This window comes from Ranitomeya imitator, chromosome 6 (assembly GCF_032444005.1).
Source record: "Ranitomeya imitator isolate aRanImi1 chromosome 6, aRanImi1.pri, whole genome shotgun sequence".
Classification (NCBI taxonomy): Eukaryota; Metazoa; Chordata; class Amphibia; order Anura; family Dendrobatidae; genus Ranitomeya; species Ranitomeya imitator.
The window spans coordinates 23,513,872-23,526,250 of record NC_091287.1 but is presented as its reverse complement, the minus strand read 5'-3'; the positions used below and the strand labels follow the sequence as shown (position 1 = coordinate 23,526,250).

The window sequence follows — 12,379 nt, the reverse complement described above, 5'->3', positions numbered from 1 at the left end:
ATAGGAATTCTTGGTTCTAGCATAGATTTCTGATCAATTGTATCTTGAATCTTTTGTACATTTATAACGAGATTATCCATTGAGGAGCACAGAGCCTGAATATCCATGTCCACAGCTGTGTCCTGAAGCACTCTAATGTCTAGGGGAAAAAAAAAAAAAACTGAAGACCGAGCTGAGGAAAAAAAAAATGATGTCAGGACTTCTTTTTTCCCTCTATTGAGAATCATTGGTCGGGCTCCTTGTACTGTTATGCTGTGCTATCAGGCAACACAGTGTGCAGTAATCAGCGCACATACAGTGATATGGCAATAACCCAAAAAACAATAGAACAAGCTCTGAGACGTGGAATCTCTGCAGACTGCAATACCTGAACCTATCCTCACACAACTAAAAGCAGCAGTGGATTGCGCCTAACACTACCTATGCAACTCGGCACTGCCTGAGGAGCTGACTAGCCTGAAGATAGAAATACAAGCCTGACTTACCTCAGAGAAATACCCCAAAGGAATAGGCAGCCCCCCACATATAATGACTGTTAGCAAGATGAAAAGACAAACGTAGGAATGAAATAGATTCAGCAAAGTGAGGCCCGATATTCTAGACAGAGCGAGGATAGCAAAGAGAACTATGCAGTCTACAAAAAACCCTAAAGCAGAACCACGCAAAGGGGAGCAAAAAGACCCACCGTGCCGAACTAACGGCACGGCGGTGCACCCTTTGCGTCTCAGAGCTTCCAGCAAAAGAGAATAGCACAGCTGGACAGAAAAAACGGAAACAAAAACAAAGTAACACTTATCTAGCAGAGCAGCAGGCCACAGGAAAGATGCAGTAGCTCAGATCCAACACTGGAACATTGACAAGGAGCAAGGAAGACAGACTCAGGTGGAGTTAAATAGCAAGGCAGCCAACGAGCTCACCAAAACACCTGAGGGAGGAAGCCCAGAGGCTGCAATACCACTTGTGACCACAGGAGTGAATTCAGCCACAGAATTCACAACACTTTTCTTTCTATATTTTCAGGTAGAAGCAGCCACCACCTCGCTCAATTCCAATGATGTGTTTGTATTGAAGCTGAAGAATAATTCTGGTTATGAGTGGACAGGAAGAGGCGCGAGCGGAGAAGAAGAGAAGGGAGCAGGATATATCATCAATATCCTCAAATGCAAGACAACACGGATAAAAGAAGGACAGGAGCCAGGTCTGAAGTTTCTTTTATTTGCATTCTAATAAGTGAATCTTTGGAAATTAGCCTTGGATGAAGGATGTGGCTCTTGGCTTTCTTCTCAGGCCCATGACCTTTAATTAGAGGTAACGGGTATGCACAACGGCAGCTCGATTTAGATGGCCAACACCGGACCTCAGTTCTTGGAGACTGTTGGAATTCACAATTATCAGATACTTTTCTCCTGTCATGTTGATAGGGTGTAACTTTGGGGAAACCCTTTTAACCCCTTCATGACCCAGCCTATTTTGACCTTAATGACCTGGCCGTTTTTTGCAATTTTGACCAGTGTCCCTTTATGAGGTAATAACTCGGGAACGCTTCAACGAATCCTAACGGTTCTGAGATTGTTTTTTTGTGACATATTGGGCTTCATGTTAGTGGTAAATTTACGTCAATAATTTTTGCGTTTATTTGTGAAAAAATGGAAATTTTGCTAAAATTTTGAAAATTTTGCAATTTTCAAATTTTGAATTTTTATTCTGTACCAGACAGTACCAGAGAGTTATGTGACACAAAGTAGTTAATAAATAACATTTCCCACATGTCTACTTTACATCAGCACAATTTTGGAAACAACATTTTTTTTTGCTAGGAAGTTATAAGGGTTCAAATTTGACCAGCGATTTCTCATTTTTACAACAAAATTTACAAAACCATTTTTTTAGGGACCACCTCACATTTGAAGTCAGTTTGAGGGGTCTGTATGGCTGAAAATACCCAAAAGTGACACCATTCTAAAAACTGCACCCCTCAAGGTGCTCAAAACCACATTCAAGAAGTTTATTAACCCTTCAGGTGCTTCACAGCAGCAGAAGCAACATGGAAGGAAAAAAATGAACATTTAACTTTTTAGTCACAAAAATGATGTTTTAGCAACAATTTTTTTTATTTTCCCAAGGGTAAAAAGAGAAACTGGACCCCAAACGTTCTTGTACAATTTGTCCTGAGTACGCTGATACCGCATATGTGGGGGTAAACCACTGTTTGGGCGCACGACAGGGCTCTGAAGGGAAGCAGCGCCATTTGACTTTTTCAATGAAAAATTGGCTCCAATCTTTAGCGGACACCATGTCGCGTTTGGAGAGCCCCCGTGTGCCTAAACATTGGAGCTTCCCCATAAGTGACCCCATTTTGGAAACTAGACCCCCCAAGGAGCTTATCTAGATGCATAGTGAGCACTTTGAATCCCCAGGTGCTTCACAAATTGATCCGAAAAAATGAAAAAGTACTTTTTTTTCACAAAAAATTTCATTTAGCCTCAATTTGTTCATTTCCACATGGGCAACAGGATAAAATGGATCCTAAAATGTGCTGGAAAATTTCTCCTGAGTAAACCGATACCTCACATGTGGGGGTAAACCACTGTTTGTGCACACGGCAGGGCTCGGAAGGGTAGGAGCGCCATTTGACTTTTGAATGAAAAATTAGCTCCAATCGTTAGCGGACACCATGTCACGTTTGGAGAGCCCCCGTGTGCCTAAACATTGGAGCTCCCCCACATGTGACCCCATTTTCGAAACTAGACCCCCCAAGGAACTTATCTAGATGCATAGTGAACACTTTGAACCCCCAGGTGCTTCACAAATTGATCCGAAAAAATGAAAAAGTACTTTTTTTCACAAAAAATTCATTTAGCCTCAATTTGTTCATTTCCACATGGACAACAGGATAAAATGGATCCTAAAATTTATTGGGCAATTTCTCCTGAGTACAATGATACCTCACATGTGGGGGTAAACCACTGTTTGGGCACGCGGCAGGGCTCAGAAGGGAAGGAGCGCCATTTGACTTTTTAAATGAAAAATTAGCTCCAATCGTTAGCGGACACCATGTCACGTTTGGAGAGCCCCTGTGTGCCTAAACATTGGAGCTCCCCCCACATGTGACCACATTTTGGAAACTAGACCTCCCATGGAACTAATCTAGATGTGCGGTGACCACTTTAAACCCCCAAGTGCTTCATAGAAGCCGTGAAAATAAAAAATCATTTTTCTTTCCTCAAAAATTATTTTTTTAGCCCGCAATTTTTTATTTTCACAAGAGTAACAGGAGAAATTGGACCCCAAAATTTGTTGCCCAGTTTGTCGTGAGTACGCTGATACCCCATATGTGGGGGTAAACCACTGTTTGGGCGCACGTCAGGGCTCGGAAGGGAAGTAGTGACTTTTGAAATGCAGACTTTGATGGAATGGTCTGCGGGCGTCACGTTGTGTTTGCAGAGCCCCTGGTGTGCCTAAACAGTAGAAACCCCCCACAAGTGACCCCATTTTGGAAACTAGACCCTCAAGGAACTTATCTAGATGTGTGGTGAGCACTTTGAACTCCCAAGTGCTTCACAGAAGTTTACAACGCAGAGCCGTGAAAATAAAAAATCATTTTTCTTTCCTCAAAAAAGATGTTTTAGCAAGCAATTTTTTATTTTCACAAGGATAACAGGAGAAATTGGACCCCACTATTCTAGAAAAAAAAAAACACCAGTACACAGGCAGAGATGCTTACCTGTCCAAGGCCTCCAACAATTGCACTAACCAAGGTGCAGCGGACCCAAGTAAAGATGGCAGATACACAGGTGCAATAATACCGATAAGGCAGCCACCCTACAATCAGGAATTGGCCACTTGGGGCGCCTGTGCACTTGGGGCACCCCAATATTTGTTGCCCAGTTTGTTGTGAGTACGCTGATACCCCATATGTGGGGGTAAACCACTGTTTGGGCACACGTCGGGGCTCGGAAAGGAAGTAGTGACGTTTTGAAATGCAGACTTTGATGGAATGGTCTGCGGGCGTCACGTTGCATTTGCAGAGCCCCTGATGTGCCTAAACAATAGAAACCCCCCTCAAGTGACCCCATATTGGAAACTAGACCCCCAAAGGAACTTATCTAGATATGTGGTGAGCACTTTCAACCCCCAAGTGCTTCACAGAAGTTTATAACGCAGAGCCGTGAAAATAAAAAATAATTTTTCTTTCCTCAAAAATTATGTTTTAGCAAGCAATTTTTTATTTTTGCAAGGGTAACAGGAGAAATTGGACCCCAATAGTTGTTGCCTAGTTTGTCCAGAGTACGCTGGTAACCAATATGTGGGGGTAAACCACTGTTTGGGCGCACGTCGGGCTCGGAAGGGAGGCAGCACCATTTGACTTTTTAAACGCAAGATTGGCTGGAATCAATGGTGGCGCCATGTTGCATTTGGAGGCCCCTGATGTGCCTAAACAGTGGAAACCCCTCAATTCTACCTCCAACACTAACCCCCACACACCCCTAACCCTAATCCCAACACACCCCTAACCCTAATCACAACCCTAACCCCAACACACCCCTAACCACAACCCTAACCCCAACACACCCCTAACCATAACCCTTTCCACAACTTTAACCCCAACACACCCGTAACCCTAATCCCAACCCTAATCCTAACCCTAACCATAACCCCAACACACCCCTAACCGCAGCCCTAACCCCAACACACCACTAACCATAACCCTAACCACAACTTTAACCCCAACACACCCCTAACCCTATCCATAACCCTAACCCTAATCTTAACCCTAATTCCAACCCTAACTCTAATTCCAACCCTAACCCTAAGGCTATGGCTATGTGCCCACGTTGCGGATTCGTGTGAGATTTTTCAGCGCGATTTTTGAAAAATCCACAGGTAAAAGGCACTGCGTTTTACCTGCGGATTTCCAGTGTTTTTTGTGCGGATTTCACCTGCGGATTCCTATTGAGGAACAGGTGTAAATCGCTGCGGAATCCACACAAAATTGACATGCTGCGGAAAATACAACACAGCGTTTCCGCACGGTATTTTCCGCACCATGGGCACAGCGGATTTGGTTTTCCATAGGTTTACATGGTACTGTAAACCTGATGGAAAACTGCTACGAATTCGCAGTGGCCAATTCGCTGCGGATCCACAGCCAAATCTGCACCGTGTGCACATAGCCTAAACCTAACCCTAACCCTAGTTCTAACCCTAACCCTAGTGGAAAAAGAAAAAAAATATATTTTCTTTATTTTATTATTGGCCATACCTATGCGGGTGATAAAGGGGGGGGGGGGGGGTCATTTACTATTTTTTTTATTTTGATCACTGTGATAGGTTATATCACAGTGATCAAAATATACCTGGAACGAATCTGAGGGCCGGCAGATTCGGCGGGTGCACTGCGCATGCGCCCTTCATTTTGGAAGATGGCGGCGCACAGGGAGAAGACGGACTTACACCTGGAGGCCCGGTAAGTATAAGGGGGGAAATCTGAGCATGGTGGGGGGATCGGAAGAGGGGGGGGGGGGTGGCTTCGGAGCACGGGGGGAGCGGGCAGGAGGACGGGGGAGCGGACAGGACAGTGGAGAGGAGCTGAACATAGATCGGAGGGCTGGGGAGGATCGGAGGGCTGGTGGGGTGGTACACCAGTGTTTCCAGCCATGGCCGATGATATTGCAGCATCGGCCATGGCTGGATTGTAATATTTCACCAGTTTTTTAGGTGAAATATTACAAATCGCTCTGATTGGCAGTTTCACTTTCAACAGCCAATCAGAGCGATCGTAGCCACGAGGGGGGGCTAAAGTACTACTCCCCCTGTCCCTGCAGGTTGGGTGAAATTTGAGTTAACCCTTTCACCCGATCTGCAGGGACGCAATCTTTCCATGACGCCACATAGGCGTCATTGATCGGATTCGCACCGACTTTCATGACGCCTACGTGGCGTCATGGGTCGGGAAGGGGTTAAGTCAGTGAAGACTGAACTATTGGAATATGAAGTTGCATCTGTCTTATCCTGTATGTAACAAATACTCTATACTCGATAGAAAATGTGCCCATCCACAAAATGACCACATCAGACTCAGCCCTAGGGTCTAAACCAGTGGTCCCCAACTCCAGGCCTCGAGGGCCGCCAACAGTGCAGGTTTTCAGGATTTCCTTAGAATTGCACAGGGGTTGGAATCATCACCTGTGCAGATCATCACATTAACACCGATGCAATACTAAAGAAATCCTGAAAACCTGCACTGTTGGCGGCCCTCGAGGCCTGGAGTTGGGGACCCCTGGTCTAAACTAACATTCCAGGGGCAGAAATGGAGCATAACCTAGGAAGAAGGGGCCACCCTTTCTTTTCCCAAAAAAGCCACAATTTCATATTGAAGGGGTCCATTAAAAATTAAACAGGTTTTTACTTTCTGAGACACTTGTATCAAAAGTATATAATATGGAAAACTGAGCTGCTTCAAGTTTATGATCATCGGGCGTAAATTTAAAGAAAATAACTTTTAAACACAGTCTAGTAACAAACAATTCTTGGAAACTTTTTTCTGTCTATAGATGACTTCTGGAGCTCCCTGGGAGGTAAAAAATCGTATCAGACGTCTGAGCTCCTCGGATCCCAGGTGGCAAATCATCCACCACGGCTTTATGGCTGCTCAAACAAGTCTGGGAGATTTGTGGTAAGTCTGAAGCTTTTCACAGAAAAAAACAATACAATATAAAGTGTATCTATTATTATCATTATCATCATAATGCAGAAAATCAGGTAGAAATATGTAATATCATTGTAAGAGTGTAACATCTTCATTCCTATAAAATACTTATCCTTGCATTTAATTTTCTAAACTCAGATCGAAGAGGTCCCAGGAGAATTTACACAAGAAGATTTGGCAGAAGATGACGTCATGTTACTGGATACATGGGAACAGGTATTATAAGGCTGCAGGGTTCTGTTCTGGATGTACAAGAATATAACTACTCTAATACTGATCCCTATATACAAGAATATAACTACTATAATACTGCCCCTATATACAAGAATATAACTACTATAATACTGCCCCTATATACAAGAATATAACTACTATAATACTGCCCCTATGTACACGAATATAACTACTATAATACTGCCCCATGTACAAGAATATAACTACTATAATACTGTCCCTATGTACAAGAATATAACTACTATAATGCTGCTCTTATGTACAAGAATATAACTACTATAATACTGCTCCTATGTACAAGAATATAACTACTATAATACTGCCCCATGTACAAGAATATAACTACTATAATACTGCCCCCTATATACAAGAATATAACTACTATAATACTGCCCCTATATACAAGAATATAACTACTATAATACTGCCCCTATATACAAGAATATAACTACTATAATACTGTCCCTATATACAAGAATATGACTACTATAATACTGCCCCTATATACAAGAATATAACTACTATAATACTGCCCCTATGTACAAGAATATAACTACTATAATACTGCTCCTATGTACAAGAATATAACTACTATAATACTGCTCCTATATACAAGAATATAACTGCTATAATACTGCCCCTATATACAAGAATATAACTACTATAATACTGCCCCTATATACAAGAATATGACTACTATAATACTGTCCCTATATACAAGAATATAACTACTATAATACTGCCCCTATGTACAAGAATATAACTACTATAATACTGCTCCTATGTACAAGAATATAACTACTATAATACTGCTCCTATATACAAGAATATAACTACTATAATACTGTCCCTATATACAAGAATCTAACTACTATAATACTGCCCCTATGTACAAGAATATAACTACTATAATACTGCCCCTATATACAAGAATATAACTACTATAATACTGCTCCTATGTACAAGAATATGACTACTATAATACTGTCCCTATATACAAGAATATAACTACTATAATAATGCCCCTATGTACAAGAATATAACTACTATAATACTGCCCCCTATATACAAGAATATAACTACTATAATACTGCCCCTATGTACAAGAATATAACTACTATAATACTGCCCCCTATATACAAGAATATAACTACTATAATAATGCCCCTATGTACAAGAATATAACTACTATAATACTGCTCCTATATACAAGAATATAACTACTATAATACTGCCCCTATGTACAAGAATATAACTACTATAATACTGCCCCTATGTACAAGAATATAACTACTATAATACTGCCCCCTATATACAAGAATATAACTACTATAATACTGCCCCCTATGTACAAGAATATAACTACTATAATACTGCCCCTATGTACAAGAATATAACTACTATAATACTGCCCCTATGTACAAGAATATAACTACTATAATACTGCCCCTATGTACAAGAATATAACTACTATAATACTGCCTCTATGTACAAGAATATAACTACTATAATACTGCCCCTATGTACAAGAATATAACTACTATAATACTGCTCCTATGTACACGAATATAACTACTATAATACTGCTCCTATGTACAAGATTATAACTACTATAATACTGCCCCTTATGTACAAGAATATAACTACTATAATACTGCTTCTATGTACAAGAATATAACTACTATAATACTGCTCCTATGTACAAGAATATAACTACTATAATACTGCCCCTTATGTACAAGAATATAACTACTATAATACTGCTCCTATGTACAAGAATATAACTACTATAATACTGCTCCTATGTACAAGAATATAACTACTATAATACTGCTCCTATGTACAAGAATATAACTACTATAATACTGCCCCTTATGTACAAGAATATAACTACTATAATACTGCTCCTATGTACAAGAATATAACTACTATAATACTGCTCCTATGTACAAGAATATAACTACTATAATACTGCTCCTATGTACAAGAATATAACTACTATAATACTGCTCCTATGTACACGAATATAACTACTATAATACTGCTCCTATGTACAAGATTATAACTACTATAATACTGCCCCTTATGTACAAGAATATAACTACTATAATACTGCTTCTATGTACAAGAATATAACTACTATAATACTGCTTCTATGTACAAGAATATAACTACTATAATACTGCCCTTATGTACAAGAATATAACTACTATAATACTGCTCCTATGTACAAGAATATAACTACTATAATACTGCCCTTATGTACAAGAATATAACTACTATAATACTGCCCTTATGTACAAGAATATAACTACTATAATACTGCTTCTATGTACAAGAATATAACTACTATAATACTGCTCCTATGTACAAGAATATAACTACTATAATACTGCCCCTTATGTACAAGAATATAACTACTATAATACTGCTCCTATGTACAAGAATATAACTACTATAATACTGCTCCTATGTACAAGAATATAACTACTATAATACTGCCCCTATGTACAAGAATATAACTGCTATAGTACCGCCGCTATGTGCAATGTATCACAATTGTAGCAATTACAGTGCAGTTTTTATGTATGATCTTGGTTGCTGCCGTTCTCATATTGCCATTATCATCAGGCAGTTTCTTTCTTTCCGGCCCATTATGTCTCGGTGCAGCTTTATGATAATCCCTCCCTCCCGGCACACAGTCATGTGTGTTATTATGTATATCCCTTTGTTACACATACATATTGTGTATTAATAGCTGTCACCAGTATCGGGCTGGGTCTTCTTGTTTCTCACCGGCTTTTTCTTTATTCCCAGATTTTCTTATGGATCGGGAAAGATGCTAATGAAGTAGAGAAGAAAGAATCGATGAAGTCGGGTAAGACTGTGACCCCGGTTCTATCAGGATTGTGCTGGTGTCATTGTATAACGGGTAACCTGAGGCCGGACTGATGTAGGGAGAGGTCTGCTCTGCAGTGGACATTCTGTATATCGCCATATAATGGTATCCTTAGTTAGGGCCCGATCCAGGTGTATATAGGCGCTGGGTCTACAGACTAACAGTGGGTAGCACTCTACATTAATAATATTGCCCAGATTGCTGTGCCTTCTCCTGTACCCACTGGGCCATGGCATTTCTCTAGGTGATGACACCCGTCCTGTGATTCTTCTTTCGCCTTTTAATTTGCTTAGTGTTTTAATTTTGATCAAGTGCAGTACCTACTTTTAGCCTAAAGATGTCACTGTTGACTCTGTACCCTACACCGCACCTTTACTGTGCACTCTAATGGCATCTTACAGTAGACATTTACCAGAAATGTCTCCTCTTTCCTTCCAGCCAAGCAATACATTAACACCGATCCATCTGGAAGAGATAAACGAATCCCCATTACTACCGTGAAACAGGGACATGAACCCCCGACATTCACCGGATGGTTCCTGGGCTGGGATTTCGGCAGGTGGCAACAGTAAGATGATGTGCAAGAACCTGGAAACATGAGGACGCCAATATCCAAATATCCAGTTATATCCACTTGTCTCCAGCCATATAGCCATATTCCCTGGTGCTGCTTCTTGTGGCTGTTTTGGATGAACATGTTACAGATATTACATTACATTTCTACGATCTATACCATTTAATATCATTTCATTATGTTCATGTTTTTTTTTTTAATATCAGAAAATTCTCTTTATGCATTTGGAATGTTTAATAAAAGTACAAATTTCAGAACAAGAGTTTTATGTCCCAGTTTTGTGCCCAAAGTTTAGGAGAAAAATGTTATTGCATTGTAATAAAATATTTCTATCACCACTAGGGGGCGCTCACTGCAGACGGATTCATGATTAAGGTTTATGCAGTTCTTATTGCACTCAATGTAGTGAGCTCCCCCTAGTGGTGATTGACAGCATTTTTTTTAATCTTTAATAAGCAGAGGATGTAAATCTTGCCCTCCATACAAATTCTTGGTCTTATCCAGCCACCATCCTGATAGGATATTAATAAACCCATAATTAGTCCACAATAACAGAGGACCACCATGAACAACATATCAATATTTACCTAGGCAGCACCTGCTATACTACTCAAGACCACCAGGACTATGACATAAATTCAATGATTAACCTCTAACCCACTCTAGGTAAAAATGTGTGATGTAGCAACGGGAGGGTGACAATCCCAAAAAAAGGAAGGGGTGTCGGCCGACCACAGGAGGAAGAAGGGTTATTAAGGTATATATTCCCAAAAGTAAGATGTGCAGCCAATCTCAAGAGGAAGACGATGCGAAAATCTTAGGAGGAAGGGAATGCCTTTGATACCAAAAGAAAACACCATCAAAGAGAACAAATCTGTGTTGCCAAGGGGAGGAAGGTGTGCTGAAATCTCAAGACGAAAGTGTGCACCCGACCCTCAACAGGAACAACAGGAATATATACAGTATTCCCAAGAGGAAGTAGGTGTGCAGTTGACCACAAGAAAAATGTGGTCCCAAGAGGAAGCTGTGCAGCCGACCCCAAGAGGAAGGAGTGCAGCCGACCCCAAGAGGAAGCTGTGCAGCCGACCCCAAGAGGAAGCTGTGCAGCCAACCCCAAGAGGAAGGAGTGCAGCCGACCCCAAGAGGAAGCTGTGCAGCCGACCCCAAGAGGAAGCTGTGCAGCCAACCCCAAGAGGAAGGTGTGCAGCCAACCCAAAGAGGAAGGAGTGCAGCCGACCAAAAGAGGAAGGTGTGCAGCCGACTGCAAGAGGAAGGTGTGCAGCCGACCCCAAGAGGAAGCTGTGCAGCCAACCCCAAGAGGAAGGAGTGCAGCCAACCCCAAGAGGAAGAAGTACAGCCAACCCCAAGAGGAAGGTGTGCAGCCGACCCCAAGAGGAAGGTGTGCAGCCGACCCCAAGAGGAAGGAGTGCAGCCGACCCCAAGAGGAAGCTGTGCAGCCGACCCCAAGAGGAAGCTGTGCAGCCAACCCCAAGAGGAAGCTGTGCAGCCGACCCCAAGAGGAAGGTGTGCAGCCGACCCCAAGAGGAAGGAGTGCAGCCAACCCCAAGAGGAAGGTGTGCAGCCGACCCCAAGAGGAAGGTGTGCAGCCAACCCCAAGAGGAAGCTGTGCAGCCGACCCCAAGAGGAAGGAGTGCAGCCGACCCCAAGAGGAAGGTGCGCAGCCGACCCCAAGAGGGAGGTGCGCAGCCGACCCCAAGAGGAAGGTGCGCAGCCGACCCCAAAAGAAAGATGTGCAGCCGACCCCAAGAGGAAGGTGTGCAGCCGACTGCAAGAGGAAGAAGTGCAGCCAACCCCAAGAGGAAGGTGTGCAGCCGACCCCAAGAGGAAGGTGTGCAGCCGACCCCAAGAGGAAGGTGTGCAGCCGACTGCAAGAGGAAGGTGGGCAGCCGACCCCAAGAGGGAGGTGCGCAGCCGACCCCAAGAGGAAGGTGCGCAGCCGACC

The 12,379-nt window shown here is 42.2% G+C and overlaps 1 protein-coding gene across 1 annotated transcript in view; it reads left to right on the top strand.

The window, feature by feature from the left end:
- Positions 1-10,678, top strand: part of SCIN (scinderin) — a 113,870-nt gene extending 103,192 nt beyond the window's left edge. The window contains exons 12-16 of the mRNA XM_069729318.1: positions 1,021-1,198; positions 6,555-6,676; positions 6,848-6,925; positions 9,761-9,821; positions 10,281-10,678. Of these exons, the coding sequence (XP_069585419.1) occupies positions 1,021-1,198; positions 6,555-6,676; positions 6,848-6,925; positions 9,761-9,821; positions 10,281-10,414 (573 nt within the window). The 3' untranslated portion in view covers positions 10,415-10,678. The remainder of the gene's footprint in view (positions 1-1,020; positions 1,199-6,554; positions 6,677-6,847; positions 6,926-9,760; positions 9,822-10,280) is intronic.
- Positions 10,679-12,379: the final 1,701 nt, after the last annotated feature.